General features: G+C 40.0%; 1 protein-coding gene across 6 annotated transcripts in view; it reads right to left on the bottom strand.

Annotated features, from left to right (window-relative positions):
* Positions 1-16,520, bottom strand: part of DNAH5 (dynein axonemal heavy chain 5) — a 137,031-nt gene extending 120,511 nt beyond the window's left edge. For 5 of the 6 annotated variants that reach the window (XM_038128805.1, XM_038128810.1, XM_038128806.1 and 2 more), the window contains exon 1: positions 15,347-15,570. In XM_038128805.1, the coding sequence (XP_037984733.1) occupies positions 15,347-15,457 (111 nt within the window). In that variant the 5' untranslated portion in view covers positions 15,458-15,570. Of the gene's footprint in view, positions 1-15,346; positions 15,571-15,796 lie in introns of those variants that run through there. The other variant, XM_038128809.1, reaches the window with a different exon arrangement.
* Between the last annotated feature and the right edge of the window lie 9,682 nt (positions 16,521-26,202).

The following is a 26,202-nucleotide window of genomic DNA, read 5'->3' as shown; positions in this document are numbered from 1 at the left end:
GCCAAGCCTAAGTGAGCATCTCTGTCAGCTCATTTATCATTTGCAAAAAGAAACAGTCTTCGAACCCCAGAAATCTCAGTCATTTAAGCAACTTGGAACGTAACATTTTTAGAATTAAAATGGCTGTCAATCATGACAAGGATTAATCTAACCCATGAAAGGAATCCATATTTGTGTTGATATCAAATAATCACAAATCATTACCTTACACAGGAATTCTCGTTGCAGCTGTAATATATCCTCAGAACCCTTAGCCCAGCCTGCATTCACAGTACTAGATTATACACTGATATTGGTTAGAGTCATTCAAAGATAATTGATGTTTATGGAATTTAACTTCCTGTGATCTTCCATCTCATTAAGTTATAAAAAAGAAAACGGAAAATAATGAAGTGGTTGAGACAGTGCTTAACTGCCATCATCAGGTCACTGCTGTCCTCAGGTCAAAAATCAGACTTCCAGCAGAGCCAGTTTAATTAATGCAACCAACCCAGATGGCTGAGAAGAAACCTTTTGGTCAACAATTACATGCCAGACTCTTATAACCTCTACCTCTTCTTTGGCTTATAAGCCACCAAAATAATAATGTTCAGCCTTAAATATAGTTTAGCTGATTTTGGCTTAAACTGCTATAAAAATACTGCTTAAGGAATTTGCTTTATATCCACTAGAGCATTAGATTGGATAGCGTATACTGGCTATGTAAACAGATCAAATAATCTAGGTTGGCTTTTTCAGATTTTTGACCAGAACAGTTCTTGCTGAGGCAGAGCTCCTTGTTCTATCCCAGTACCAGATTTGACTTATAGAAACATTTTTATAATTTGGGGGAAAAAAAGTCTTCTTGCAGATTTTAACCAACTTTTTAAAAAAGTTGGTTAAACCAACCTTTTACCTTTATTTTATTGGTGATACACCATCAGATCTCTAATTTGAAGAACACATTTCCTCTCCAGATGCTTCAGGAGTGCAAGATCCATGGTGAAATTGGATTATTTTTAATAAATTAATTTATACATTAATGAGGATTTTGTATTATGACTGAGAATTCTAAGAATAATTTTAGTCTGTCATATGTCTCTGGCTAGCCTTGGCTCTGCTCCGCACCCAGCAAAGCATTAAGTCAGATTTGTGGTAAATTACTGCTGTGCAGATGAGTAAAAAACTATGAAGCACACAAACAACTGTGCCAGAGAAACATTTTTCAAACTAAAATAATGAAAAACAAAAAGTCATACTATTTTAGGAATTATGAAAGTTCATTTCACAATGTCAAAATACTTTGTTCGTGTTTCAGTACCAAAATTCATACATGGGGTAACATCAGGCTGGAGATCACTCACTAGTGGGGTTCTGCAGGCTCCATCCCCAGAGTGTGATGGGAAGAGGAGTGGCAGATATTGCTCTCTCCTCTGTGGTAGCAAGTGACAGGACCCAAGGGAATTGCCTGAAGCTGAGTAAGAAGAAGATTAGGTTAAATATCAGGAAAAGGTTTTTCACCCAGAGGGTGACTAAACACTGCAACAGGCTCCCCAGGTCGCAGCACCAGCCTGACAGAGTTCAAGAAGCACTTGGACAAGGCTCTCAGGCAAATGGTGTGACTCCTGAGGTGTTCTGTGTTCTGAGTAGGGCCAGGAGCTGGATTCGATTATCCTGATAGGTCCCTTCCAACTCAGTATATTCTATGATTCTATGGGGTTTTTTGTTGGTGTTACATTGCACAGTTTTGGCAACTAGGGTTCTTTTACTATGGGAAATTAGGAGTAGTAGATAGCAGTTAGCTACCATCTAGTGGTTAAAAGCTGAAATTGTAAATGACTTTCATGGTTTTTTTCATAAAATAGTCTATATAAAATTTGGCAATTGAACTATTCTTTACAGAGATGACCACTGGCAAATCACAGATGAAAATCTACACTGAATGTAACTGGAGGAACCTAAAGGATATTCGACTCTGCTGCATTCTCTTGATACAGCTACAATGCAAATAACCAGAACTAAAGGAAGACATTACCTTGAGCTGCTTTCAAAGTCAAATAACACTGAGGCTTTAATACCTTGAAGGCAAGTATTCTTACCTGCTTTGCTAAGAAAAAATAAACTTCAACCTATTTAGTGATTTCCTGCACTAGTAGGCACATGGATTGCTTGTCCATCCAAAAAATGCTTTTTGTCTTAAAATATCTAACAAGTGTACAATTTGTCAGCCACCTAATCTCTTCAGCTCAAAGATATTAAAAAAAAGAAAAAAAAAGAGAAAAAGAAAACCTATCATAGCTGAAAACTATACTTCTTACTTGCTTGATGAGGTAACAGATATGACTACGACTTTAACCAAGTTACATTGCTATTCAACAAGGAGTTTATGTGAAAGACAGTACTGTTTAAAGAACTAGCCTACCATGTAGGAAGTCCTAGTGTAATTCCTTCTTCTGCTTTAGGCAAAACATTTGTTCTCCAGGCTATGCCTGCCTATTTGATCCACCAATAAAAAAATTAAATTTAAAGATAAAACATTTATATAGTTGACAGATAAATAATTAGCCTTCTGTTTACCAGGACAAACAGGATGTGTGGGTCTTACCAAATGAAGAGACATTATTGCAAGGACAGAAAACTGCCATTCAGGTAACAATGGAAGTGATACATATTTCAATTTTTTAAGGAACTGTGAAAGCTCACACCTCAAACCTACACACACTCTTTCCTATTTCAAATTATGTGGACATTGTACCCATCAACTTAGCCAGCACAACGATCAAAGACAAAAATACCCTACCTCAGGATCTTCAAGCATCCCTAGCACCACTCAGATATTACAATATCCCTAGAAGTGCAGACTAAAGAGAATGATGAATTCTCAGCATGCAACTGAAGACCAGGAAAAAAACAAGGCCCAGATTCACTGGAAGATGAGAACACTCCTGACATTAAAGAAATGGTTTTGGAAGAAACAATTCAGATAAACTTTGGGGCTTTTACTCTTAAATATTAGAGGGGAAGTTTTAAACCCAGCCTGAAGAAATGTTATCAGGCCCTAAAGATCATTTGTTCCCAAAATACATATCCACTTGTGTGAAATACAGGGAGCTAATGATGTGATAAAGCAGAAGGTTCTACCTGTCACACTGCAAATCATAGCAAAAGGTCAGACAGGAAAAGATTGTCCTTTTGAACAAGGTGGGAGAAAACAGAAAACTAGAACAAGTGTATAACTGCTTTTGCCTAAGCAGGAAAAGTCCTAGGAACTAAGCTGGGGCATCTGGGATACTGTCTTCAAACTAAGAAATGGCTGTAACAATAGCACTAGAAACTACCAAAATAGCATAAGGAGGGTATCCATTGGTACCTTGTGCCATACATCAAGGTATTTGATACATAGGAAATGTGGAAAAATACACACTGGTTTAAAAGAGTTCATTGTTCAAACAAGTTAGAGAGTCAACCAGAGCCCAACAGCATAAAGTTTCAGTCACAAACAAGATAGACACAGCATATGATATTGCTGTCTGCCTAATTAGCCTGGAAGTATTGCCTGTGACATGCTGACAGGAACAAGGGAGAAGTCCATGGCAGGGAACAGAATCAGTAAGTAACTTCAGCTGTATTCATATACACCTGGGAAATACCATTTCAGATTGTGATGCTGATACTAATTTTTTGAGACATCAATAATAGAAGGTTCATAATTCAAAAACACGAGGCCTCAGTGCCTAAAAAGGCCCAACATCAGGTTCAAAATATTAGAGTTCAAATAAAACACTAAATTTAACAACCTCACAGCTCTAGAGGCCCAGAGAACCTGACTGGTGACAAGATGTCTTGTGGTGATGCATCCCCACACTCCTCCCAGGCCACACAACAACCTGAGTGGTGCTAACACATCATGAGAAAGAACAAGACTTTGCTGGAGAAGGAAGGCCAGGCTGGAGATAGAGCAGCACTTTTCCCTGGGAAGAAACCGCGACACAGTACAGCACAACTGCAGGAATGAGTGTCAGGAAGTGGGCATGAACTGTAACACGGGATTGAGACACCAAGAAGACATCCCCAAAGCCCTCCAATGCCTTTCCAGAAAGGCCTGCACATGACAACTAACTTACATAGAAAGAGAGAAATTTGTCCATAAAAAAAGTACTTTCCCAAGCCTGGGCAGTGGCCCCCAGGACCCTGGGTGTCTCACTGGTGGACTGACACAGCTAAATCAATTCTTATCTGTTGGGTTGATGCTGGAACCAGAAGTGATGATCATTTTCTCTCTTCTTCTCTGTTACTTTCTTTATTTAATTCATCTCTCACTCTCTCTCTTGCTTTTCCTCTACTTTCTAATTTTTTTCTTTAATTAATCTCTCCCTCTTTAAATTTTTCCATTCTTTCCGCCACACTCTTTCATCCAAACCCCTGTTGGGTGTTAATATAGTAGGTCAGAGACTTACACACCAATTTGCATCCAAGTGTGTAATTTAGTAATAAAAGTTTCTAATTGTTTGCAGACACTCGTACATTTTTTTTTGTTCCTGTTGACCAAAGAGCATTTACAAATATCAGGTGCTTCCTTCCCCTTAAGGGTAGGTCATCACAACAGCACTAACAAAAGCTTTAGAAAAGACAATGCATCTTCAAACTGGGGAACCACTAAAAGTAAGAAGATAGAAATAACCAGTCAAAATAATTAATTCTTTGCAGACAACATTCATGCAAACTATTCGAGAACACCATACTGAAAACAGAGTGCAATTGCACAGCTCCTACCATGGACAAACTTGAGAAAAAGCATAAGCCAGTCAGCATAGCTAAAAAGTAGAGCAAAAGCCAGCAGGTATCCTCCAAAAAGCTGGAACAACAAAGACATGGAAAAAATCCAGATAAATTAAAACCTGACAGCTTAGACAAAGATGCAATAAGGCAAAATGAAGCAGACTGAATAACAGCTGATAAGAAATACAAAGTGGTGATAATGAGGTCCCTGCCATGGTGCACCACGATAATAGGAAACTTCCCACAATGTCTTCAAAAACCATGGCATTGCAAGACTTGGGAGCGCTAGTGGATGAGAGGCTGGACATGACCCAGCAATGTGCTCTTGCAGCCCAGAAAGCCAAATGTGTCCCAGGCTGCATCCAAAGCAGTATGGGCAGCAGGGGTGGGAGGGAATTCTGCCTCCCTACTCTTCTCTGGTGAGATCCTACCTGCAGTGCTGCAACCAGCCCAGGAAAGACATGGACCTGTTGGAGTGAGTCCAGAGAAGAGCCAACAAGATTATTAGAGGGAGGGAGCACCTGTCCTAAGGTGAAAGGCTGAGAAATTTGGGTTTGGTCAGCCTGAAAGAGAAAATTCTTTGGGGTGACTTAATTGTGGCCTTCCAGCAGCACCTGAAGGGAGTTCACAAGAAAGACAAAGAGGGCCTTTTTATAAGAGCACGGGGAAATAAGTTCAAACTGAAAGAGGGTAGGTTTATATTAGATATTACGAAGAAAATTTTTACTGTGAGAATGGTGAGACAACAGAACAGATTGCCCAGAGAGGCTGTGTGTGCCCCATCCTTGAAGGTGTTCAAGGCCAGGCTCAAGGGGGCTTTGAGCAGCTTAGTCTGTTGGAACTAGATATTCTTTAAGATCCCTTCTAATCCAAACCATTCTATGATTCTATAAAAAAGCAATAGAAGAGTACTAAATTTTTATATATTTTTGCTGCAGAATTCAATATTTTCTTCACAGAAACCTCCCATTAAGGAGGCAATATTTTAGGGCCAGATTATGATTTTATAAGCTAAAAAAGACAAAAAAACTTTTTTTCTAAATGAATGGAAAGTAATGCCTCAGATGGCTAGATGCCCAAAAATTGTGAAGGAACTCAAAGACAAAGGAGTAAAACTTCTTAATGTGACATGTTTTCTGTAGCACTATCAGAGGACTGGGCTCTGGCTATTAAAATAAATGCACACCGTCAGGGCTAGTTGAATGAGAAACACCTGATGAGGAAGCCTTGGTAAGTAAAGTAACAGGCATTATATTAAAGCATATAATTAAGAGGCAGCTCAAATTATTTAATTTCCAAAGGAAAACCCAAAAAGATTTTTGTGAAAGAGAGGAACACTCATCATGAACTGCTGAGGTTCACTAAAGAAGTTAATAAGCATTGGTGTGAAGAAGATTGAGCTAAATTATATGGATTTGCAAATAAAGCTTTCAAAAAGATCAATTGTCAAGTGCTTTTAGGAAAGGCATAAAGGAAATGACCTTCAAAGATAGAGACTTGATTAAACGTTGGAATGGAGAGAGGATAGGAAAAAAATTAATAGTTGGACCTTACAGCGACAGTTTTAAGGTGTAAGTGCAGTGCTCCAGATATCTGCGCAGTCAGGCGAAAAAAGGAAAAGCTACAAGAGTGACATCTGCAGACAAAAGTATGTTATTCAAAGTAATAAGGAGGAGCACAGTGAATTACAGGAACTTCCAAGACTGAGCAACCAGGATGTGTTAGAATGGCAAATGAAAATTCAGTGTAAGCAAATGGGAAAATAACAAATCTAAACCAAAATTCACATCAAAATTATAGTCTCTGAATTGATTATTACTACCATGAAGCCTATTTCTACTTTTGTGAGTAGCTGGCTAACATACAGAAATTAGTAGTCATCCTAATTTAAGGGGTCATGATCACTACTGGTTAAAATTTCCCTTTTTCATTAAGCCTAAGACAAATGCACAGTCTAAAAAATACAAAAGATTACTGGAGACAAGTTTTTAACATTTCCATTTTAGGCATATTAGAGGATGAAACAGAAATTTGTGTATAATGCAACTTCTTTTATCACTGTAAAGATCAAAAAATTATTTGTACTTTTTCTATATCAGCATGGGAGGCTGGGCAAACTCATTATTTATGTCATTTATCACTTTTTAAGGTGGTAAATACTTTTACATATATCAACTACTTTCTACAAGCTGTTTTGTTATCCTTTTAAGTGAAGGTAGTGATGTTTATAATTGTTTGTATTTTCTGTTCCACTGCCCTTTATTTACTTTAGTTGGAAGGGGATTCAGTAGCGCAGGCCTTAAAGACACATGCCTGATTTTTTTTTCTGCTATACACACCTCACAAGTAAATCAATAAACTAAAAGCTTGGTTGTACCAGAGATGTTTCTGTGTAGCTTAGCACTAATAACAAAATTTCCATTTGGATAATTTGTTTTCCATGGAACAACCAAAAAAAATTTGTCAGTTAAAAGTTCACATTTTTTTCTGGTTAGATATCAGACGAGTCCTTTGATTCAGGCCCTGTGAGTTGTTCAATATCCTAAAACTATCCTAACCATAGTTGCCAGCACCAAAAGAGCACCTGGATCCACACAGAAGCAACTAAACACATAAAAAAAATCTTTTTTTCCCTTTTAGTAATATTAACATTTGAAGGGTTCTATTGCTGTGCTGAATTTAGGCTTTTTCACCACAATCATTTACAGTTTTTTAGAGTTGTTCAGACACAGCTGAACTAAACTGCTCTACAGCTTTTTAAATCTCCATTCACAGGTGCACTGAGCTCACAGGAGTAACTCCTCTGACCTACAGGTCACAAGAAAAGCACTTCCTATGCTCCTGAGACAGAAGCCACCTCTGCAGCTGGGACATGATGTACTCATACTGAGTAAGTGATAGAATCATTTAGGGTGAAAAAAACTTTAAGATACAGTCCAATCATAAAAGTTTGACCATATAGCAAACAGGATGTAAGTAACTTGTGCACTATATATCTATGCCATTACAGATTTTAATAAAAAGGTATTTCCATTGTACTGTATCACCCTGTTATGCACAGTATATTCATTAAAACAGTTCAGTAGCTATGCTGAGCTTGCTGGGGTTTTTTTCCAGTCACTTAGAGTTATTTAGACCTCCAGCTGTCCTTTGCACCATTCCTACCAGTCTTAGTTTGAGGTGTGCCTACCAGACCATCTTTGAAAGGAGCTAGATGCATTAGATAAAAATACAAGTTGCATGGCACTTCTTCCACAGTAACTCAGGAAGAGATATTTGTCCAGCTGTGTTTCTAGCTCATATAAGAAGTCTTCAGTTTGAAAACACTGAAAGTAAAATGTCTTGTTTGTTTTCTCCCCCTCCTCTAATTTACTAATACAGGCACAACTAAAGGAAATAAAATTCTTCCACACCTAGATTTCAAAATGTAGAAAGTGATGGGGGAAGTGTTTTTATTTTGTAAGGTTATGACATTTTAAATTAATATTTACTTCCAAGTAGTCTTTAAGAATGCCTTACTCATTTTTCAGTCTATTTGGCTTATTTACCACCAAACCAGATTCTATTTAATGCAACTTTTACCTACTCATTTCCTTAAAATTTAAGTTTGATAAAAATTTAATTAAACAGAGCTGCAGCAACCAAGTACATTTAATTCATGATACCAAATTCTTTGACTAATAACAAAAAAAACCCACTTGTCAATTTTTAATAGTAGCAGCTATGTCATGAAAAACATACTGTTTGCCAAACAGCCAATGTAGTAGTGTTGGCTTTCATACCATAATTTTTTTTCCCTCTCTTTTTAGTCTTTCATTCTTTCTGAAACAAGTCATCTTCTAACAGGGCACTTCTATGCTCTAAGCATCTAGAGACTTCTTTTATTTATTGATTAACCTAAGATTTAGATTACTACCTTTAATGGACCTCTGGAGGCTCTCCCCTAACAGACCATTGTATTGAGACTTTTCTTTCACTTAGTACTTCCAGTGCCTTTTTCTCCAGCCATGATCCCATGGCTGCAATATAGCAAGCTGGGACAGGGGGAAAGTAATATCCAAACCCCTTTATTCACATTTTTCTTAAGATTTAAGGTTATTTTTAATTGAATACTGTTGTAACAGTGCTCCTGAGAAATCAAAGTAAGATTTCAAAAGCTTTTCCTGAAAGTTACTGCATTGTCTGCATGTGGCTAAACCAACACTCTTGAAAAGTCTGCTTCTCAGCTTTTAGCAGGAATTCCCTCTTCCCTACAGTTAAACAACTGTCCAGAGGCCTGCTCCTATCATCTGGGAGGGATATAAAATAACCCCAACACAGGTGAAAGTTAAGCTCGCTGTTTTGTTGAGACTGTTACAGTCCCCTCATGTATTTCAGTAGATTTGAACTTCATCTTTTAAATTCCAACAAATCTGAAAACATCTTATGGCATGGTGCTTTCACCTCAATAACACCAGAGGCTTACAGTTCTGTAGTCTTGCACCCAAGCTGTTTTCCAGAGCCTCTGTGGGTAGGTTCTTTTTCTGTTTGCTGTTCTGGTGCTAATATTCTTGTGTTGTTATTCCCTATGGCCTGCACCTGCAAACTCCTAAAGTGCTGTTGCCATGTTTATAGGAAGTCATTCCCTCTGGCAAAAGGATCACTCTTTCTTACTTCCTCCTTTCTTTGCTTTTTGTCTTTGAAGATTTTAGTTTACATTAGAAAAAAACAAACATAATGCACAACAGAGTAGAAAATGGTCCTAGAGATGCTTGATAACTATTACTGGATAACATGGGTGCAGAGAGATCTAAAAACCAGTAAGCAAAATTTACATTTGATTGGCATACTCCAATAAGAAGCAATAATAGGGAGTTTGGACAAGTCCCAAGGAAAAGACAGGGCTTAGTATCATTCCTAATCCTTATCACTACCACGTGCTGCACTGGAGGCATAGACAGACCAGTGTAAGAGGGTGCTCAGCAGGCACACATCACCTGGCCACACTGGTGGAGAGCACTCTCACTCTCTCCCCCACCATTCTGCTGGATTTTACATTTCCCTCAAAAATGTGCACACACATTTCATAGAAAACCAAGAGTAAAAGAAATTATTTCATACAAAGGAGTTCTGTGTTTCTTGACCTGATTTATATTAATAAACAGTTCACCACATACAAGAAGCATTCTTCCTGAAGAGGTCAAAAACTTTGAAAAGAGAAAACAATTCAGAGCAGGAAGAAGGGAAGTTTTAATTCCTTCTTAGAGATCATTAGAAATGGATTTGAGAAATCTCAATTTCCACATTTTTCATTTTTGCACCTTAAAACATGTCAAATGAAGTTCATGAGAGGCAGAATGCATGTTATTTTCTCCATGCTAGACATTTAGAATGCTTTTGGTATATATATATTTTAGGAATAAAATGGTAAATCAGGAGAAAGTACTGACTCAAACTTCTGGCACCTGATCACACATCCAAGTTATGATCTCATAATCCCATAGCAGTTGGAGCTTAAATACTCCACCCTCTATTATCTGCTAAAGAAAACACTTCTTTTCCATAGTAAAAATCTGATTTTTCTTAAAATTGTTAGTGTTTGTGGAACACTGTGTGTTCCGTGCTGTGGAAAAAACTAGTATTTTTTCTTTTGTAAACTATTATCTAAAATACAAAGGCTTAAGTCATACATTTCAGTCAAAAAGTCCCAGCTTCTTCTTCATTCTGATAACAGAAGTGAAGTCATTTAAGTTAGTCTAAAATTTGCAATTAGACCATTCTTCAACCTTCTGTAGCAACAATTACTTTCATAGGTGCTAGTCACAACAACAATATGAGAATCACAAACAGGAACAGGAAAATATGATTTAGTGCACAGATTACAAGACACAGCTCCAAAATCAGCAACATGAAGGATTTATTGCTGCAAGAATCTGAAGTTTCTACTATTTTTCATACAACATACAAATTTATTTTTTTTTTGGTCATAATACTTTAGCAGTGTCTTCAGCTTTTCTAGGAGTTCTGAATGCTTCCAGCACCCTCACAGAGGATGCTTTCTGTTCCTTCAGCCAAGCAGGAAAGACACCTGATTTGAGTACAAATAGAATAGATACTTGAAGGCAAACTGTACTCAAAATAGTAAATTAAGAGGGTTGAAGTTTTTTGTCCTGCAATAGTGTCCAAAAAGTCTTCTGTAACTCAGTCTGCCCTTCCTTAATCTTAGACAATATAAGGAATGTCAAGTGCCACTCTCTGCACTCAGCCTTTTTGTTCACTTGTAATCCAGTTCCCCTGTGTGCTGGGTTTGCATGAGGTAATTTTCTCCCTAGTAACTGGTACAGGGCCATGTTTTGGATTTGTCCAGGAAGTAATGCTGATAATTTAGGGATGTTTTAGTCACTGCTGAGCAGTGTTTAGCCAGTACCAAGGCTTTCTTACCCCACCAACAAAAGGCTCAGGGAGCACCAGAAGTTGTGAGGGAGACCAGCCATAACAGCTGACCTAAGGGGTATTCCAGACTAAGTGGCATCATCCTCAGTTTGTAAAGCAGGGGGAGAAGGAGAAAGGGGGGACATTCAGAGAAATGGTGTTTGCCTTCCCAAGTGACATTATAGGTGATGGAGCCTATAGGAAGTGTTGAATGTACTACCTTCTTTGCTTGCATGCAGGACTTTATTTTCCTTATTAAACTGTTTTTATCTCAACCCATCTTCACTTTTAGTCTAATACTCTTCCCCCATCCCAGTGCAAGGAGAGATGTAAGTGAACTGTTGTATGAGCCTTATTTGCCAGCTGGGTTAAACCATAACACCCTGCAATCTGCTGGGTACCACAGGAACACAGCAACACAGAAGGCATGCTGTTGTTATTTCACTGAACTGTTGGTGTTCTGTCCTCTTCTGTTGTGCAGTTAAACTGGACCAGCTGCAGTGTTTCATCATTAGCAGTTCCACTGCACAGAGGCAGAAGATGTTCATTGTTATCTCTTTCACTGTGATTCAACCCCAGGTCCCCACCCCAACACGCACTTGAGGTATTTTAAATATCTACTCAGAAGCCTAAAGCAAAACCAATTATTTGCCAATGACCAAGCATTTCCCTTTACATCATTCAGCAATACAGGAAGTATAGATTGCAAAATTCCACATTGCAGAAGCAAATGCCAAAACCTATTCAATTCCACTGAAGTGGCAATAATGCAAAGTTATACAGTTATCTTGGGCTTTCTGGGCTATACATGAGCTGCCTATGCCTTCCAACCATGTCAGAGAGGAATTGGCTCCTTGGTGCTAAATCAAACCTTTCTGGAAAAAGAACGACTGCTAGTGCCTGCTTAACACACACTCACAGTAAAAAGCTGCATTTGTTGCTGAGCAACCAGAGCTGTGCTATTGCTGTGTCCCCAGCTTACCATCTCTCGCTGCACATTCAGAGTGGAGGGGGTTGGACACAATGCCCTGTGGCTGCTGGCTATTAAACCTCTCTCTGCTTCTCTGGCACACGATTCTTATTTGTCATGAAGTGTCATCATTCTTGATGTGCTTGGAGTACAACACATTATCTGATCTAGGTTAAGTGACAGAGGTCTTCCTTATTTGTAGATCTTCTGAATATTAATGTTAACAGTGAAATACCCCTTCATTACCAATCACAGTTCCTTGGAAATGTTCCTTGTGTCTGTCAAGCAGTTTGAAATATTATTTGGCTACTGAAAACTGAAATCAGTTAAGACCCATGACATTCTTTTAACCAGTCACAGCCTAATTGTGCCTAAAAAAAATCCTTCTTTCCCTTTTGAACATATGATGTCACATTTTATCCAAATATATTTGGCGAATTGGAATCCATATCTATTTATTGCTCATTCATCCCTGTATTCCAAACAAACCAGCATCATTTGGCTTCTGTTTTCTTTTGGTTAGAAAGGCTTGCTAGAGAATTCATTAACTCTACACCTAGTTCTCATGCTACTACATCAATTCCTCTCTCCATTGCTGCATATTCTTTAATTTCTGGTAGTATCCTACTGGTGATGAAAACAAAAGACAGTTTTTTCCATCTTCCAGCAGGTTAACCATCAGCCTTTGCTAAGCTTACTTCAGCCACCTTACAGTACAGTAACAGCCTGTTTCATGCAGCATTGCTACATGCTGTGACGTTCAGAATCAATATTCAGTGGTTTCTGCCAGCAGCAAGCAATTTTAAATCTGATTAAATATGGCCAATCATTGCTTTAAAAATTACAGGCTCAAAAGTCAGAACATTTATCTCTTCACTGGACATTGAAGAAGCAGTTCCTTCTTTTCATCCACTTTTTCTTTCCAGTTCCCACACCTTAACCACCTCTCCTTGCAACTTTGCATGCATCCTCAGAAAAATACTCATCATGTAGCTTCCAGCTCCTGTTCATTTTGATGTATGTTGCTGAGTGCAAGATTTTTCTTAGCAATGACTTGCAGGGTTATAACTGCTGCAGTGTGTGTACACGAATTCAACAACCTATAACAAACTGCCTTTGGCAGAAGTTGAACACAGGGCCTCTTCTATATATTGTTTCAGAAAAGAAACACTAATAAAATTGAAGAATTGTTTTCCATCAGGGCAATACCAAAATCATGGCATATAGAATTAGGCTGAAATTGTATCTTTTATTGGCAAGGAAAGCATTTTATTTCTTTCAGTAAAGTTATTGCCAAACAGCTGTCACAGTCTTAAACTCTTTCACATATTTTCACTGACAAATCAAATGTTTTTCCCTGTTTGCAGTTCTGGTATTGAGCAATTATTAGTGTCCTAATTTTGTTTCCCTGGGAAATTGCCAATACCTGAGAGGTGTTTGTTACATACTTCCCATTATTATTTTAAAAATCCAATATATATCCACTGGGGAGGCAGTGGAAAGGGGATCTGCTTTTCCACATGGGCTACTGCACCTGAACATCCCAAGACTCAAGGCAGAATTTAAAAGGTTTACAATTCTAATGGTCTGATTATTAAAAAGTCCTATTAAGGCAAGTTATACTACACAAAAGTAACAGAGCTACTTTTTTGTCCTTAGTGGTTGAACTGTGAATTGCTCAAGTGTAGAACAAGTTCTCTTTTATCTCTGTCTTCCTCCATTCCCTGCAAAACATAGGCTGCTAGCTAAAATGTAGGACAACATTTGGGCACTTTTGGTTATTGAAAAGATACATTACCAAGCCACATTCTATAAAAGAGAAAAAAAAAAAACAAGGCACAGATTTCTTACTAATATAGATTCCATTCCCAAGCTGCACAAGTTTCTAGCACATGAAGGTGTAAAATGATACATGTAATCAAACTGTACATTTTTTTAAAAGTTCTATATACCTCTTCTCATATCCACAAAAACTAAAGGAAAAAGTAGGAGTCAAATTCTCAATTGAATAATACTATGATTAAAATTTAAATGAATGTTAATAAAAAAGAGTGGCTTCATTTTTAACCCTAGCTTCACATATCAAATACCTAATTAATTACATTTTAATTAACCTTTTGTAAACCAAATAATATATTTTTATGAAAGTTTAATTTACTCTAGATTATATTAACACAGCATTGAACTGACTCTCTTTACTTGAAAGTTTTAAGTTTTGGCAGGACAGCCTTCCTGGTAAACAAGTTATTCTTGTAAGAGATAAGCACAACTACTTTTAAAGTATGCAATTGTACAGAAATAGCAGTCCAAATGCATCTAAACATGTCCTGGTAACTATTGCAAAATTTAAGAATGAGGGGCACTTGTATTGCTTTAGCATTATAGAAATCTGTATGGAATCCAACTATCCCTAGCATCTATGAGCCACACACCCCCTCCAGGAAAAGGCAATCAAGTTAGCTCCCGGCAACAGTGAATGACGATACTGGAAATTTCTCTGCTTTTAGATACATCGAGGACTCAGCCAAAACAAAGGGAAAACAAATAGTTTACAAGAAACAATTTTATTAACTGTGTTAATCCTTCAAATAATGTTGATGAGTGTTTCTACTCAACAAAGCTAGTAATAAAGTAACTATCAGAGTGGAGCTGAAAGGAGCAGACTTCCAGCGTGATGCATGAAGCGGGAATTTGCACTATTCCTCTTCTTTACCGGAGGACTTAAGAACACTCTATGACGCTGGTACTCGCCAAAACACACTGCCTCACTGTTTTTATATGTGAAGTCTTGTCACAAGACGAATAATGGCCATTAGAAACACCTGCCCTCTTCAAAATACAGCAATCCGTAGTTTGTTTACGAGCAGTAAAAGTTTTAATTTCATCACAGATAGAAATGCCTGCGAGGAGGAGCCAAACTACGCCTGGTTATCTCCGGTTCTGAGCGCACCCCTCAGCAGAGCAGAGGGAGAAGCGCACGGCGGGTCCGCACCCTCGCGGGGCGCCTTCTCCTCGCACACCTTGGGAACAAAAGGTACCGGCGCAGCCGCTCCACAGCTCCCTTTCCCACGCAGGCTGCGAACGCGGGACTTTCCGCACCCCGCGGACCGCCTGTCCCGGGGCTCCCGGCGCGCTCCCTCCCTCGCTCCCTCCCTCCCTCCCTGCGCGCAGTTCCCGCAGCCCCGGGCGGCCCCGCCGCGCCCGCACCTGCAGCGAGTCCGCGCCGCGCTCCGCCGGCTCGGGGGGCTGTGCCCGGGCCCCCGGGCGGGCGGCAGCGGCGACGGCCGGGCCCTGAGGCTGCCCCGCCGCCGCCTCCATCGCCCGCCGCAGTTATCATGGCGAGGGGCTCCCGCCGCCGCCCCCCGCCGGCCGGTGGGCGCTTTTTGAACTTCCCCTCCCAGCCCGAGGTCAGTCCCGCTTCCCATGGAAACGGGCTGCCGGTGGCTGGGAGGTTCCGCGCACAGCGGGACCGACGCCAGAGGCTGCAGCGACGCGGAACTGCCCGCTCCCAGCCGCCCGCCCGCCCGCCGCCTCAGGGAGCCCCCGGCGAAAACACCCTCCGACTGCCCAGGGTGTCACACCTTGTCACCGCCCTAAAAGCGGAAAACTTGTACCAGGTACAGCATTAATACTTCAGACACTGTGAGATGATCCCACCTTTAACATCTCGTTCTCAGGATCCCCCAAATGTTCGCGTTTGTGCAGCCCTCGTGCCTGGTATGTCTGAGGGAGGCAGGAAAGTTAAAAGGGTCCAACGCCGCTATTTTAACTGCTTGACAAAAGAGCAATGAAATTTAATATAGCTGGATGCTACAGGTGCACATCTTTCTACTAATTGGATAACGCAATGAGGGTTGCCCTCTTAAATGACCAGAGAAAGTCCTGGTTATCAGGTTTCCTGCACTCCTTGCTCCCAGAAGGTAGCAGTGAAAATAAAGAGCTTGCTGACACTCTGTTAGACATGCTGATCATTCATGCATAAATCAAATTCCAAAGGTGTTCATAAATGCACCCGCTCCCAAGAAAATCTCTTCGTCCCTAACTTCTGACAAAAGATGGATACAAATATCAGGGTGGTAATTGCGCTACAGGCAATGGTTACAATGCATCACAAAAGTACTGAAAGCTGTCTAAGATTAAATATACATGAAGGACGGACTAAATATGTACAGCCTGACACTGAGGCATCAACAGCTTTTGTTCACCCACAACCTATGGCAACCCATCCTCGGGAATGTGAAAACTAAATACTAAGAGTAAAACACAGATTATTCAGGAGCAGAAAACCTGACATTCTTTGCAGAATAGCGTAAAAAACTCAATGCCCAGACTTGAGGCAGGTATTTCACCTTGGAATGTGTTTCTCTTTGGGTCCTTTTGATGTAATTTGAACTCTGGATGAGGGAGCCTCCTGCTCATCTTTTATGGAAACCTACATAGACAGCACTGCAAAAAAACCCGCAGAAACCCCATGTCTCAGCCCAAGAATTCCTCATCATCCCCTAACAGGATTTTCCACCTATTCTTTAAACTCTCTGGAAGGCAAAGCATACACAAACTTCCCAAGAGGCACGGTCCAGTTCTCATTTGCCCATTTGATTTTTTTTTTACTAGTATCAATTATTGCTTCAAAGTACACTTTTTTCTCATCTATCCTTCAGAGACTAGGCAGAAAAAGTGACTTTTATAATAATACTTTTAATGTGTTTGTTGTGGATTAACTCTGGTAGACAGCTAAAGCCCACACAGCCTCTTGCTCACTGCCCCCCAGTGGGAAATGTTTTCTTGGTCAATTTTTTCTCTCCTAGAAATAAGATCATTGTTTCAGATAAAAGCTGTTTATTCCATCATTGCCTTGGAATTCATAGGTTCTGTTTTTTATGATTTTCCAGTTTGTCAGTACTGTTGCCAAAATTTGTCATGTAAAACTGGACATAAAACTCTTTCAGTGACCTTAGAAGTCACAGAGCAGAAAAGGAAGTTTTCTACTAATGGTTCCAACATAATTTTTTTCAAATTTTCCACTACTTAAACACCCTCAAGATAATTCTATTTTCCATATGCTTTAGTGGAATTTCATGTGTTTCAGTTTACGTCCAACCTGTCAAGCTGGTTAAGCACGACTTCCCCTTCTTAAATCCATGCTGAAACATGACAAAGACACAAAATTTTTAGATTTTCAGAACTGATAGTCATGCCATGAGGTAACCCTTTCTCAGCAATGCAATCTGTGCTTATATTTGGTGTGTATAGAGGGTTATATAGGTATGTCCAAACATAGAAAGCCTCAGTTTGCATCACACCTGAGTCACAAAAGTCACCTTGGTCCCTCAATTTTCTTGTGTCACTTTAGACTTCAATCACATCAGTTATTTATGTGACACTAATTTGACACTACTCACCTCAGTCACTCACCCAAGCCTGCCTGTCACTCCATCAGCTCCTCTCAGCTCATTTTATCAGCCACTTCACTTCTGACAACTCCCAAGTTAGTCAGCTCCTTCAGGTGGACCTGCTGGGCAGTTACCTACTGTCCCCCAGCATCTTCCTCAGCTCCACTAATGTCAGAATGACAGAACAGTTGTCCAAAGTGATTTGTACACAAGCTTCTTTTGAATTTCAGATTGTAAAAAAAAAAATTGATAGTTAAAAATAGAAAGACATCTCACTGAAACAGTCACAAATGCAAGTTTCTGTAACTGAAGGTTAAAGTACATTTTTACAGGTAATTTCTATATGTTGGTTTAAGCATAGAAGTGTTTTCTGTTTGCAACTTAAGTTACAGCAAAAACAACATTCCAGTTGTTGCTTGACTAATTCAGCGTGGAATGAAGGGATTATTCATATGTCATGCTCTTATTTGTGTGTCTAAATAAATTTAGGAGAATGCTTTTGGGAATATTTCCAGAGTTTGATATTCTGGTTCCAAAAGTGATCACAAGACACCTTGGGAGAGAAAAGAGCAAGCTACATGATATTTTTGCATAACATTTTCCCAGGCTCTGATCATCTTTAGTTTAGGCAATTTTTAGAGCCTATTGTCATGGTGCCACCATGACACACCAGCCAGGGCACCAGGGGCCCTGTGGGTGGGTGGGTGGGTGATAGCAGTTCCTGGCAGCCAAACCCTATCCTGCTGCTTCAGCCAGGAGCCTGGCAGCCAAGGAGCCCTGAGGCAGCCCCAGTCGTGGCACTGGGCACCTCTCTGGGGACAGGGATAGGCCAAGGCCAGGTTTTGTCTGCTTGGGAAATCACAGTGGAAGCCCTTTCAGATCCTCCTCTAGCCTCCCACTAACCCCGTACAAAGTTGTTGAATCCACTGCATTGTTCAGCAAAGAGATCCACAGGTTCTCTGCCTGTTGCATGAAGACTATCTTTCAACTATTTGCTTTGAACCTGGTTCCCATTCTATCATTCCCTATTTGCATTAGAAAAACACTGTGAACATTCTATCTCTATCCATTTTCTCCATGCCACTCTTATTTTTGTAGTCTTCTGATGTATCTTGTCCTGCAGGAACACTTCTTCTCCAGCCAATTCAGCCATCCTCCTTATGGAAGCCATTCTAGTCCTTTGGTCACCCTGTTGCCCTACTCTTCCTTTTCCCAGCTCTTACATATTGTTTTTGAGATGGAAGAACTGTAACTGCACAGGATATTAAAGATGTGGGCAAACAATTTATACAGTGGTGTAATTACATGTTCCGTTTTGCTCTCTATTTCCTTCCTGAAAATTTGTAGTGTGTTCTTTGTTTTTCTTACTGCCACTGATTACTAAGTGGAGGGTTTTGTGTAGTTCTTTATTATAACTGCAGGGTCAGTGATAATGTTTTAGGACCAGTTTAGTTTTAAATATTTTTAAGAACTGATGTTGGAGAGCAGATAAGACTTCTGACATGATAACAAAAAGTACAGTAACAATACTGCCTCACTTGGCAGTATTGAAATGCATTCAGCTTCCCCTTAGCAATACCACCAGCAGTAATAATTGTTCACTCAGCATGAACAAAACCCGCAACACCTACCATGAAATTATAAAGCATTGAGGACAAATTTTGAGCAGCACCAAATAGAAAAAGTATAAGATCACAGCGAGACAAAAGAAATACATTATTGTACACATCCAAACCCAAAATTTCATATATTTATGGGTTAGCCTGTGATGCATTTAATTCAAAGGTTGGATTCATTGAGCTCAGCACTATTTTTCAATCTAATCAATTCTGTGATTCCATGATATCCAAATCACTGTCAAGGTTTAAAAAAAAAAATAAATCTGGTTTGTACTAGCACCCTTTCACTCAAATCGAGCACAGTAAAAATAAACAGTACACTTTGGTCAGTTTTATCTGACCTAGAAGTTTCTATGAACCCTTCAAAAAATAAAGTATATCTAGATAATCCCAGTTTTCATATTTTTGCATAAAACAGCCACTAGAGGGGGAGATAATCCCAAACACTTGAGTACTTCTAATCCTAGCTGGCATAATCTATTTGAATCTACTTTCTATCACCATGACCGCAACATCTAATTTTTTTTTTTCCAGTACAAGTATTCAGCTACAATGAATCATATTGAATTATTTGTTAGGTTACTATTTTTTATTAGGCCCAGCAGGTGAATCAGGAGTACTTTGCCAGAGCTAAGGCCTTTCCTTAGAAGGAAGGCTCTGTCCATTCATTTAGTAATTAACAGATCATTTTTAAATTACAATTTCTGAGTCAGGGTGATTTAATTTTGGGACTCTAGGGTTCAGCAATTTTCCTTTAAGGAACCTTAAATTCATAGTAACTTCAGCAATCTTCGACTCACTAATTCTGGTTCAGCAATTTTCCTTTAAGGAACCTTAAATTCATAGTAACTTCAGCAATCTTCGACTCACTAATTCTAACAGATCGCAAAACTCTGGCATGTTGTGCTCAAACACAAATACCCTTATTGAGACAATAAGAATATATGTTACATATTCAAGCAGTTAGGTTATGACACTTTCAGCAAATGTCAATTTATAAACAAAACAATCTGTACTATCTATTGTAAGCATAAAATAAATTCCCAGTGATTTGTTAGGGTCATAGTGACAGTCCTGACTGCTCCACCTCCACTCAGATCAGTGTCTCTAGCTGTTAGTAGCCCATGGAGTCGAGGTAAGGAAGACTTAAACTTTGTTGTATCACAAAGCAATCAAGACCTATGATTCTCCATAGGAGAGGAACACAGTAATTATCCACATCTATGATATAATAAACATGGTTAAACATTGTCAAACACAAAACAGCTAAGATAAAATCTTCATCTGTGGCAGCCACGGTGACACTTGATTATGGGGGAATTGCTTTGTATTTTATTGTGACTTGTTAGGCAAATTTGTGAGGCTGATGTGAGACAGTATGTTATTATAGTTCTGAAAAGGTAATCTGTCAAGTAAAACCAAGGAAGATGTGTCCCAGCACGGGCCTGTACGTCCATGTAAGAGCTCCAGGAATTCCCTGATCTCACTTGCTTCTCCCGTCAGTTACAGAGGGGAAGAAGAGGGGCAGGCCTGCAGAGATTGATTATCCACCACAACAGCAATTATAACCAATGTGAAGAAATAAAAGAAGGTTTAGTTTCTTTTAGCATCCCTCATGAGCAGTCAGGCAGAACCAAAAATTGAGTAGTAATTGGTTCTCTGTGACTTTCGCCTGGGTGATTTAAGCAGTCAAAACTATCCTATGTTCTGCCTGGTTATAAACCAGTACTTTACAGAGGGATTAATCTTATTAAAAAAATACATACATATAGATATAAAAGTGCATTATAAAAATGTATTCCCTCGGGGGTGCATTCATTTCTCAGAAGAGGAAAAATCAATATTGAGAAAAATGATACACCAAGACAGGAGGTCTAAACAGTAATAAAAAAGAAATATTATAATTGTGATATAGATCAAAAGGTCAAGAATTGGCAACTGGAAATAGAAGGTGTAATGGTCAACCACAGAAACGGGAATTTTTCCATGAATGAAGTTTGTCTCACAGGGAGATAAATAACTCATGGAACATACTTTAGAGAAGAGAAAGAGAAACTAAGCTGTTGTTGTAATTATCAATCTGACCTCTTTTTAAAAAGTAACAAATGAAAACTCTATTTGGTTTTCTGAAGGCAAGAGATCAAGTGTCTGGTTTTCCCATGCCCTTTGGTGGTGGTGTGGGCTATGCTGAGTAAATGGGATGTTGTAGGAGTGCAAAGCATTAATAAAAATTTAGAGAGGCAGCAGTGCTGTGAGAACACATTCTCCTGTCCCTCCTCACGGGTTCTCTGCAAAGAAGGTACAAAGAGCTGAGAAAAGGAGATGCAGTAGAGCAATGGGAACAGCAGAGGAGAACTGATCCAGAATTGTCCATGCTGAGAAAGATGAGAGGAAGCCCTGAAATCAAACACTATTGTTCATGAGGGGTGGAGATCCTTTTAATTGGGAAAACTGGTGGCTGGAATGACTGAGGTTATATTATATAAGCGTTTGCATGCAATTGCTTTCCAGTTGCTAAAGGAAACCTCAAAAAATGAAACATATCAAATTTTAACAGAAAAAAGTAGTATTTATGCATTGACATGGTTGTGACCATGCAAACAAAACCCTAAAACATCATTAAAATCTCAGTTCTTTGTTGCTAAGGAAGGTCATATGAGAACAAAGAGGACAAAGTACCGGTTAGAGCAAAACTCAAGAAGCCCCCAGAAAGTTAGATTTTAAATGGAGATAATTCACAGAAAGTCACAGAAAGGCATTCATCTTTGATAAATCAGACTGCTTTTGAAAAAATATAGCTGAGCAACTGTGCTCCTTTTTTGCCTGGTCTTTTGGAGGCCTTTTGCCTTACAACCCCTTTAAAAAGCTTGCTAAAGATCTCTTTACAAAGTAGGTAATTAAATATTGTAGGGCCATATTAATTGCAGATAAAGGACTAACTTGGAGAGCAAAGGCAGAGAGCACTAGTGTAAAATAAGAATTTGGGCTAGAGAAACATGAAGAGCTGTGTGCCACAGAGACCAGTAATGGCTGGGAGTGACTTCATTCCTTATATGCCGATCTCTGGCCAGGGGGAGGAAATATAACTGTAAGGGAGCAGAGGCTGTTCATGACACATAACTGGGCAGAGGTTCAGCGCAAGGGAAAAGAGTCATAAACATCAGAAGGTCTTGGACAGAGCAAGAGAGACAGGATATGAGTTAGCAAGCTTGAATTGGGAGAAACATTGTTATTAGAGACCAGCCAAATGAAAACGTTATAGCACTGCCCTGACACTGTGCTTCTCACTGACTTTTTACTGACCAAGTACAGTGAGAGAGGAGAACTGCTGGTGCTGAAGCAGGAAGTTTTCAAGTGCTCAGCTCTAGACAGAACTCAGGGCAGATACAGTCATCTTCAGCAGCACTTCCAACTTTTTGAACAATATTACAGATGTAAGCCTGATTTTTTTTTTTTTCAGTAGCAAAGGCCAGACTGAAGGAGAACATTATGTGGGAGTAAGTAGATGCTTTGCAATCCTATTTATTTTTCATATATCTAATATATTACACAGATGAGGCCACACCAAAACTGAGCAAGATGTTAAACTAAAAACTTATTATTAAGGATGCTACATTCAGGCTGAAGATTCTATAGCTTTGGCTATTTAAAACAAATTTTATGTAGCAATTTAACTTCACTACCTAACAACTGTATGTAAAACATGTGCCGCAGACTTTTGAAGGTACATTGTTTGCCACAGAGACATCTTTGTTCATATTTTTAGATCTTTCAAATATTTGTTTACACATTTTCTGGGGAGGACATACCTTCTGTAATACAGCTTGTGCATCAGCCCACTCCCGATTTATTTTAGTATCCTCCAGCTGATGGGGGACAGATGGGTGAGGGCTGGGAGCAGAGGAATGCTGCCCTGCCTCTGATGGCCCTGGAAGGCATGCAGCTCGCCTCCGAGACAGCTTCCAAGAGTCCTTGGGAAAGGGGTTAGCATGACTTTTGGTTACCACAAACATTAGAAATCTACAAAAGACTCAAGAGGAATCAGCTTTCTGTCTTGCACAACAGGATAGAGGTCACCAAGACGCTGTTGCTGAAGATTCCTATCCCAGAGAGATTCTGTAATATTGAGGGAATCAGGACACTAAACTACAAAGTAGGCAGCATTAATTTGAATTTGAATGTGTAGTTTGTGATCATAAACTTTTCCTACAGTTCCCAACTTCACTTGTCTAGCTATGGAATTGGAATTCAGTTCTTGTCTCAGCAGGCTCAGAATTACAGTTTGGATTAACATATTTTGGATTAGCACATTGTAAAATTAATAGAGTCTCTAATCTGCAGCAGTGGCTGCAATGTTTTTTTGTGTGCAGTGCAAGCCAGTTTGTACTATGCTCCTTTTTTCTGACCATGATGACACAAAATCCCTTCTGCTACAAAATGCTCTCTGCACCTCCTGATTCAGAAGTTACATCTTCACTGGTCCCTCAGGAGGCCGTAGCCACCATCAGAGAGTGCCAGCCACAGAGACTATGATCTGCAGATGGCACTGCCTGGACATCAGGTGTCCATCAAAGTCACACTATCGCTTCTCTCCTCAGCTGGGCAGGGGAGGAAAAATAACAACCAAAGGCTCATTGGTCAAGATAAGAACAGGGAGAAATCACTCACAAGTTACGATTGCAGGCAAAATGGACTTGACTGGAGGGAATAATTTTGTTAGAAATAAAATAATAAAAATAAAACCAAATTAAAAGCACCTTCCCTCCTTCTTCCCAGGCTTCACTTTGCTCCTCATTTCTTTGCCTCCTTTTATCATTGGCACAAGGGGACAGGGAATGGGGCTGAGGTCATTCATCACGTATTGCCTCTGCTGCTCCTTTCTCCTCAGGGCTAGGACTCCTCACACTCCTCCACAGCTCTGGAACGAGTCCCTGGCAGGAGACAGTCATCCACAAACTTCTCCAATGTGCTTTCTTCCCATGGGCTGCAGTTCCTCAAAACCAGCTCCAGCATAGAATCCATTCCCCAGGGTACAGTCCTTCAGGAACAGGCTGCTCCAGTGTGGGTCCCCCATAGAGTCACAAATCAGGTCAGCAAACCAGCTCCAGTGTGGGGTCCCTTCTCCAGAGGTCCACAGGTCCTACTAGGAGCCAGCTCCAGTATGGGCTTCTCATGGGCTCACACCCTCCCTCGGGCACCCACTTGCTCTAATGTGGGGTCCTCAATTGGCTGCAGGTTGGTCACTGGCCCTCCACAGACCTCCACGAGCTGCAGGGGCACAGCTGCCTCACCATGGTCAGCACCACAGGCTGCAGGGGATTCTCTGCTCCAGTGCCTGGAACACCTCCTCCCCTCCTTCTGCACTGACCTGGGTGTCTGCGGGGCTGTTTCTCTCACATATTCTCACTTGTCTCTCCAGCTGTTCCAGCACAGGAGTTTTTCTCCCTTTTTAGGTATATTATCCCAGAGGTGCTTCCACCATCACTGGTGTGCTCAGCCTTCGCCAGTGGCAGGTCTATCCTGGCATAGGCTCTGTAGGACATAGGGGAAGTTTGTGGCAACTTCTCAAAGAAGCTACCCCTTCTGAGTAGCCCTCCCCAGCTACCAAAACCCTGGCACACAAACCGAATACAATGCCATAGGCAGGGCAGTGAGCAGAAGTAACACTTCTGAAAGCTTCACTCCATACAGATCATTTAAATGTGGGCCATTGAATTCCCTCAGTGTAACAGAGTCAACACAAATGGAAAAGATTCCAACCCTACCATTTTCTTTGAGAAACATGGATGATCTCAAAGATGAAGTTGTGGGTTTGGAATACAATGTTACAATGTAGAAATTTTTTTGAAACGTTGTTTGCAAACTTGTTTTATATTCAGTGATTCATGCACTGTATTATGCTTACCAGCAAATTTTTCACCTATAATGAGTATAACATATTACTGTCTTTTTGAACAGATGGATGGGATAATCATCTTGGGAAGAACCCTAATATGAATGCAGGCAGCTGTTAGCTCCCAGTATGCAGGATGCACATCATGCCTGCCTCTGTTGCAGGTATGGTAATTGGTATAAACCCAGGCTACAATTAGTCCGGGTCCACTGGGATTGTCTCATAATTCTGAACTTTCACACCCATCAATAAATCTGTTAGGACTTGGACAAACTCCTGGTTGACATCTTCCCTGTTTCTGCTGTACCCTCTGGAAAGCCAGCCAAAGGCAGCTATTTCCCCTGCTGAGGTGGCTTTGCCCTGCAACAAATGACTCAAGTTTCTTGGTGCCTTCTCTCCTTGGGTACAAAATTTTGGGGCTCAAACAGGATCCCCTTCTGGCTGGTATTGCAGTTCCATGTGGTGTTCTGCCTCCTTCAGGACTATGCAGGGAGTGGAAAATCCCCGTTTTCCCTCACAGCTTCTCTCTTTAGTGAGTGTGTAGAGACAGCAGTGAAATGACCTGGGGACAGGAGACTGTGAAGTCCAGCAGAAAGAAAAAGCTGATGAGCTAATGACATCAGATTCTCTGCCACATGTCTAGTGGGAAAGGATATTTATAGAAAATGTTTTTGTGAGAAAGAGGAGGAAGTAATTTGGGAAGGAAATAAACTACTCAAAACCAGAAACAAAAATGGAGAAGGAAAGATTTCCTTCCTCACATCTTACATGCTTTCCACTGAGAAGAAAACATCATAGACGCTCCATATTACCAAACTGTAAACCCACTGGAAGTCAAGCACTGGCTGATATGTAGTTCTCACACCCATAAGACCTTTTTCCTATAACAAGAACATAAAAAGACTGCTTCAAAAGCTAAAATTGTGTATAAATCTCTTTGCTGTTTGTATTTCTAAGAGAATTTGTACCAGAAAGATGGGTAAGTGTGAAACCCTACTGTTAATGTGTACATTTCACCAGCCTCTGCTACTCAGGATTGCTGATACAAAGTACATAACCATAACAAAACAAAGCTTACAAGAATATGTGATTCTCTCTGCTATTTTGTCTGTTAATTTGTTCCTTCAATTTGTCTTATAGTTGCTGCTATTAACATCA

This window comes from Motacilla alba, chromosome 2 (genome assembly GCF_015832195.1).
Source record: "Motacilla alba alba isolate MOTALB_02 chromosome 2, Motacilla_alba_V1.0_pri, whole genome shotgun sequence".
Classification (NCBI taxonomy): domain Eukaryota; kingdom Metazoa; phylum Chordata; class Aves; order Passeriformes; family Motacillidae; genus Motacilla; species Motacilla alba.
This window is presented reverse-complemented; position numbering and strand designations above follow the sequence as displayed.